At 37.4% G+C, this 7,602-nt stretch overlaps 1 protein-coding gene across 2 annotated transcripts; it reads right to left on the bottom strand.

Moving 5' to 3' along the window:
- Positions 1-218: 218 nt before the first annotated feature.
- Positions 219-7,366, bottom strand: camlg (calcium modulating ligand). 2 transcript variants are annotated; one of them, XM_051680656.1, is made up of 4 exons: positions 7,133-7,366; positions 4,882-5,303; positions 4,297-4,362; positions 219-3,031 (listed from the first exon to the last, which is right to left on the bottom strand). In XM_051680656.1, the coding sequence occupies exons 1-4, from the start codon at positions 7,272-7,274 to the stop codon at positions 2,840-2,842; spliced, it is 822 nt and encodes a 273-aa protein (XP_051536616.1). In that variant the 5' UTR covers positions 7,275-7,366; the 3' UTR covers positions 219-2,839. The 2 variants fall into 2 exon arrangements, with proteins under 2 accessions (XP_051536616.1, XP_051536617.1); XM_051680657.1 differs by having other exon boundaries at positions 7,139-7,366.
- Positions 7,367-7,602: the final 236 nt, after the last annotated feature.

The following is a 7,602-nucleotide window of genomic DNA, read 5'->3' as shown; positions in this document are numbered from 1 at the left end:
TATTTCATTTTCATGTTTCTTGCTTGAGGATTACAAAATCAAACAAATCAAGGGTTTAAACTTTATTCAAACATGCAGCAAATTTTCTTTACAGGGTTGCAACATTTCAACCCTTACATTCATTATTATTTCCACATTCAAAGGAAAATGTGATTTAATTGTGTGCTGCTTAAATGTAATATTACTGTTCATCTGTTAATATTACAAAGACGCAAGTCTTAATGTCACATTAATATTTATTGTTTCTGATCCAGTATATTATCAATGGTATTTTTACAATCACAGGCAACATTGTCTCAGAAGAGTTCAAAATTCATTACATATCAGTGTAAAAACAACAGAGTAACACATTAATATCAGTTTCACTGGGTTATGTAAACATGATCAGAACCAATCTGCTTCAGGAGGACGATTTTAATATTAAGTTCCTAATAATCAATCTAATCCCCCTTTCCAAAATTATACAATAATTTAATTGTAAGAACACTAAATGAAATACAAAAAATCAGCATATCGCATAACATGCACATGAGCAATATTTTGTAAGCTTGGAAATTCAGCCTTTTTTTTTTAACCCGGCACACAAGAAGATATATAATACTAACACTGGACCAGTATGAAATAAACATGATTGTGTTATTTTATCAACTTACAATGCTGCAGGACTGCAAAGCCAATAATTATTATCATCATGTACTTTTTTCTTTTCTGTCAATATCCACTATCAGAAGACATTTCGAAGTGTTATCAGGAATATTTGTCATCAATGGCTATTAGGGTGAATCTTACAAAGAACATGTCTGGATCAAATTTTACCACAAAAGCAAGACAGAATATATATATACACACTGGTGGCCAAAAGTTTGGAATAATGTTCAGATTTTGCTTTTATGGAAAGAAATTGTTACTTTTATTCATCAAAGTGTCATTCAACTGATCACAATGTATACTCAGGACATTAATAATGTGAAAAATTACTATTACAATTGGAAAAAATGTTCAGAGCTTCTTAAACTACTTCAAAGAGTTCTCATCAAAAAATCCTCCACGTGCAGCAATGACAACTTTGCAGATCTTTGGCATTCTAGCTGTCAGTTTGTCCAGATACTCAGGTGACATTTCACCCCACACTTCCTGTAGCACTTGCCATAGTTGTGACTGTCTTGTTGGGCACTTCTCACGCACCTTACAGTCTAGCTGATCCCACAAATGCTCAATGGGGTTAAGATCCATAACACTCTTTTCCAATTATCTGTTGTCCAATGTCTGTGTTTCTTTGCCCACTCTAATCTTTTCTTTTTGTTTTTCTGTTTCTTCCCATAAGGCCTGCACCCCTGAGTCTTCTCTTTACTGTTGTACATGAAACTGGTGATGAGCGGGTAGAATTCAATGAAGCTGTCAGCTGAGGACATGTGAGGCGTCTATTTCTCAGACTAGAGACTCTGATGTACTTATCCTCTTGTTTAGTTGTACATCTGGCCTTCCACATCTCTTTCTGTCCTTGTTAGAGCCAGTTGTCCTGAATGAAGTGTACACCTTTGTATGAAATCTTCAGTTTTTTGGCAATTTCAAGCATTGTATAGCCTTCATTCCTCAAAACAATGATTGACTGATGAGTTTCTAGAGAAAGCTGTTTTTTTTTTTGCCATGTTTGACCTAATATTGACCTACAGAAATGCCAGTCTATTGTATACTGTGGCAACTCAAAAACAAACACAAAGACAACGTTAAGCTTCATTTAATGAACCAAATAGCTTTAGCATGATTACTCAAGGATAAGGTGTTGGAGTGATGGCTGCTGGAAATGGGACCTGTCTAGATTTGATCAAAAATTACTTTTTTCAATTAGTGATGGTGCTGTTTTTTACATCAGTAATGTCCTGACTATACTTTGTGATCAGTTGAATGCCACTTTGGTGAATTAAAGTACCAGTTTCCTTCAGAAACAGCTAAATCTGTACATTATTCCAAACTTTTTGCCGCCGGTGTCTGTGTGTGTGTATATATATATATATATATAGAGAGAGAGAGAGAGAGAGAGAGACCCTAAGATTTTTTACACAAACACACAATCTCTTTTTTCTTACTGTAATAGAGTAATGAAAACCATCCTGTCCAGGCACAATGTATTTTGTGCATTTTTTTAAAATAAGAAATGAGCACGAATTCAATTCAGTACAACAAACATGACAGTGATGTATACATACTATTGTACTTTGCAATTGAAAAAATCTAGCATTAATTTATTTGCATTACAGTGGGCTACTGATAATTGGGGAAGGTCACTAATGATTCTGGGGTGGAATATGACCTGGACAGTTTTTGTGAGAGCAGTCACCCATTAGTAAATACAGTCAAATGGGCGAATTCTGTCTCCATAATTTGATTTAATTTTTATAATTAATATCTTAGTAAAGGCTGGTGTTGTTTTTAGACAGAGAGCAAAAACACAAGTTTGATCTGATCTGTTGGAGCTGCTGAAGAACTTCACGAGTTTCACAGAGCAGTCAACACAAACATGAACTCTTACCCCCTGAATCTTTAACTGTTGTAAACTACTGTAACACAGGCAGAGACACAGAAGGCAGAGCGAAAGATAAAAAATAAAATAACCGATTGCCAGAAATAGCATTTATAAGAAATGACCAATATTTTTCACAGGTTTCATGGCCACATTTAAGGAGTAAATCACAATCTCTCAAGTCTTTGACCCTACTGTTTATGGTCTCAGATGATCCCAGCAGCTTTGAAACACTGTTGAGTTGAGCGTGGGCAAACTTGGGTTTATATGGTCGAGTTAAACTAGCTGATATGAGAGAGAGAGTTTGAGGTTGATCCATCAGGACATCTGTGAATCAAAGAGCATTAGCAGCTCATGACACAAGATGAAGGTGAAGAAATAAACACAGAGGTCAAAGAACACGTCACTCATTCTCCTATACGTGTCCATGGATCGGTTGATCACTTCAGCAGGAATTCCAGACAGCAGCAGAGCAGAGGTCAACATCGTCGTCTGTGTCTTCTTCTCCACCTGAACAACAAGCATCCTTTAACTATGATGACTTGACCGAGAACAGGACAGCATGACTTACACGCATTACCCAATCACTTTCAAGTTTAGTTTTTTTTTTTTTTGTGCACAGAAAAAGTTCAAGGAAAAAAATTACGGCAGATTTGCATGCACTAGTTTCTCAAAATGCTCCCCGAAGTTTGTGCTTTTCATACATGTGGTTTGAGCAGATTCACTTCAAAGTTTTCGCTGAATGATGACTTCTGCAGATCTAACGCGCAAATACTGAATGAGCCCCATTATGTAGAAAAACATAGTAATATTTAAAGGAAACACTCAAAAACGGAATCTCTGGAGTCTCAGATTTTCATTGAAAACTTGTGTAGCAAAAACATTTCTTTAACGGATGTTTTCACACAGGTATTAATACCTGTCTGGTGGCATTGTAAATGATGAAAGTGTTGTGGTAAAATGTGATTAATTTGATATCTGATCTGCTTAAGTGTTGAGAGTGAGGGTGTTGATTGTCCAGTAAAGAGTGAACATTTTGAGGATGTTGAGCTGTTCTTTCAAGACAATAGCAAAATCCTTTCATATTAAATGTTAGTAAATCTTACTAAAAAAAAAAAAAAAAAAAAAAGGATTTATTAGCATTAAACCAAAATTATTAGGTTGTTCACTGAGCCTGCAGGACATACTCCCAGTAACGCATTACAATAATCTAGTCTTGAGGTCATGAATGCATTAATTTGTTTTTTTGGCATCAGAAACAGAGAACGTGTCGTAACTTAGCAATATTTCTGAGGTGGAAGAATGCTGTTCTACAAACATTGGAAATGTGTCTTTCAAAGTACAGACCGTTCTTAACTGTACAAGACGACGTACCAATCCATCCATCAAGAGACAAATTATATTTTAGCGTCTTATGTCTAGAGGTTTTTGGTCCAATAATTAGTACCTCTGTTTCGTCAAGAATTGAGTATTAGGAAATTACAGGCCGTTAAGTCTATAAAGTCATGAATACACTCTGCTAACTTGGAGAATTGGAAAATGTCATCATGGTCTGGAGGAAATATACTGTAAAACTGAGTATTACCAGCATAACAGTGAAAATTACACTTAAAAAAAAATTAAACATTTAATTGAAAATTAAATCATGTTTCCTGATAAGTCTCCTAAGGGAAGAACAGCAAAGGACCTAATACAGAGCCCTGTGGCATGCCATACTTGTGTTTGATCTGACATATTGACTGCTAGTCAGTATTACTCAGTACATTATTACAAACCTTTGGAAAATATTTGTTCAGTCCCATGAAGCCCAGCTCAAGAGTGAGGAACGGTGCAAATATGGACTGCAAACATAAAAGGCAGTGTTCAGATTAGTAATAGAATTATTTATTTATTTTTTTATCCCCTTTTTCTCCCAATTTGGAATGCCCAATTCCCACTACTTAGTAGGTCGTCGTGGTGGAGCGGTTACTCACCTCAATCCGGGTGGCGGAGGACAAGACTCCGCTTCAATCAATCCGCGCATCTTATCACGTGGCTCGTTGTGCATGACACCACGGAGACTCCGCATGTGGAAGCTCACGCTACTCTCCACGCACAAATTACCACGTGCCCCATTGAGAGCGAGAACCACTAATCACGACCACGAGGAGGTTACCTAATGTGACTCTACCCTCCCTAGCAACCGGGCCAATTTGGTTGCTTAGGAGACCTGGCTGGAGTGACTCAGCACACTCTGGATTCGAACTAGTGACTCCAGGGGTGGTAGTCAGCGTCAATACTCACTGAGCAACCCAGGCCCCAGATTAGTAATAGATTAAATAAAAATGCTTACTTTGAGCAAATGACTCAATAACACTCACCAAATACTGGCAAACAAAGATGCGTACAAAGATAGCCAGAGCAACAGATCCGAGCAGCCTGAACAGGCAGAATGAGTCAAGCTCCTCTGATTCTACACCGCTGTCCTGAGCCGCTTTCTCATTGGCCAACTGCCCTCTCAGTTTGATAGCATCATCGAAGCGAGAAAGGTATTTGTGCAAACCTCTGCGAGGGGAGTGAGTGAGTTCGTCCCCCGACAACTCCCCGCGAGGTCTCGGTCTCACTCGAGACACGTCATCCTCTCCAACCGCATCACTGCTGCCGTTTCTCTCTGACATCTTGCTGCTGCTCACAGAGGTCTCGGTCATGTGCGGCGAGAGTCTCTTTGAGGAGGTAGATGAAGACCAGGGCTCATTCCTGACCAGATCCAGATGAAAGCGGGGCTCCATCGCACTTCTCACTGCTTCATAAACACAAAGACAAAAAGGCACAACATTCATTACATTATCTCATAGAAATAAAGAGCTGTAGAATGACAGTTAGCGTGACAGATTTTTCTGACTGAAAGGTTACAATGGCATTAACTTTCCTGTGATGTCATCTGTCAAAAAGCACATAGTATGTTTTATTATATTAATAACTTAATGCTATGTCATTCTCATCCAGATCACCTAAAGGAACATGAATGACCATATGGTCATATGGTACATGTTACCTTTCTCAGCACTGGTGGTGATGACCAATCACAGTTGTTTTGTGATTACAGGACAGGACATTTTATTGAATCATTTTCTAGAGATTGCAGGAGCAGATCTGTATGTCAGACATGGATCTTTGAGATTTATATATTTAAACAAGCATACTACAGATGTCCCCACTCACAAAAAACGCATCTCAAAATTTGAGAATGCCCTAATGGAAGATTCGGCTTTTCAGCAATATGTAGCTAATTACTATTCAGTTTCCATGGCCAATTTCCATATCCACACCCCCATGTCATCATAAGGCCAAAATTTGTCTGAATTTAGATTTAAAATTGTAACCCAAAAATTTATTGTTTACTGAAAATTAAACTTAAATTTTGAAATGTGAGGCTTGGCGCTGAAAAGAAGTCATTTTTATTTGTATTGCGCTTTTCACAACACACATTGTTTCAAAGCAGCTTTACAGAAAATCATGCATTAACAAAAATTGAAACTGTAATATCTATAAAGTCTTAGAGTCATCATTGTGTAGTTTGATAAAATACGATTGTGAATTGAGTTTAAAAATAATTAAATAATAATTATATTTTATTTGTGATCAAGCCGAAGGCGACTGTGGCAAGGAACACAAAACTCCATAAGATGTTGGTTAATGGAGAAAAATAACCTTGGGAGAAACCAGACTCACTGTGGGGGCCAGTTCCCCTCTGACTAACATCATGAATATAATGTCAATATTAGTTATTTATGTCCAGTGAAAGTCATGGTTTAAAATGAGTAATCTAAGTAAGTGTTAAGAGTCAGTGTTTAAACAAAGATTTTGTAAGAACTGTAAGATTAATGACTAATGTCTTTGAAGTTCACATAGATGCACTGTCCTTTGTTAATTGGCTGATGAAGGCTTTTGTTGGCAAATAATTGACAGTCTATGTATTCCATTTCAAGAGTGTAGTATCAATAGACAAAGGTGATGCAGTCAGAGATCAGTGAGGTGCATCGCAGTTCAACCAAAAACAAGATTTGAAACTGTTAAAAAAAAGAAAAAAATTAAACCTTGAAACTTGAGACTTGCAACTGAAATGAGAGCACTTTCATTTAAATTTCTTTACTTCAGAATGTTTTTTTTTTTTTTTTTTTTCCCAGGTTCAATAAACTTTAGTCCTTATTCCAGCTCTATACCTGTCCTCGGGCTTCATCAATAATTTATGATAAATCTATAATAGTAGACGACGCCCCCTTAAGAACAACGTGCATTTCTTTAAATTGTAACATCTTTAGATACAAGTTTAGCATGTACAGGAGGAGGAGGAGGAGGAGGAGGAGGATGATGATGATGGTGATGGTGATGGTGATGATGATGATGATGATGATGATGACGCATCAAACAATAAATTATCAGAGGAAATAAATTTACTTATTTAATTGTCATAGTACAAAATGAAAAATAATGATAAGGGGCAGTCTTTTAGCCTGTGGAGGTGGTAAGATGTTTGAAATGTTCATCTAACAAGTGGAATCATTCAACAATAACCTCAAGAATGATAATACTTAGTATATGAAATAACAACAGCAGTAATAAACCTCTCACCACTACCGTCTGCATCAGCCTTGCTGAATCCCACGATCTTGTTCATTCTGTCCTCTGAATCCATAAGTAATTTCCTCCGGCGGATCTCCGCGCGTCTCTGAGCGGCTGTTCGAGCGCTCGCACTCTCTTCATTCACCTCCATTGATCAGATCAGTAATGTTTGATCGGTTATTTATTGTCAGTGCGGCCCTGTGATGATGATCAGCATCTGTTTGTGTTATTGATGAGGCGGGGCTTCTCGCGCAACAAGATGATGTCACGCTCATTATGCGTCCCCAATGATAGACGACACACGTTGCGAGCTGTGATATGATGTGATGTGATTTATTTATGTATTTATTTGGATCTGGCTTTTGAAACTTTAACATTTAAAAACAGCACACGAAGAATTATTACTATTTTAAGAACCTTGGAAACACAATGGCAATGTGTGTGTGTGTGTGTGTGTGTGTGTGTGTGTGTGTGTGTGA

This window comes from Myxocyprinus asiaticus, chromosome 40 (genome assembly GCF_019703515.2).
Source record: "Myxocyprinus asiaticus isolate MX2 ecotype Aquarium Trade chromosome 40, UBuf_Myxa_2, whole genome shotgun sequence".
Classification (NCBI taxonomy): Eukaryota; Metazoa; Chordata; class Actinopteri; order Cypriniformes; family Catostomidae; genus Myxocyprinus; species Myxocyprinus asiaticus.
The sequence above is the reverse complement of the archived record's forward strand: the minus strand, read 5'-3'. Positions and strand labels throughout refer to the sequence as shown.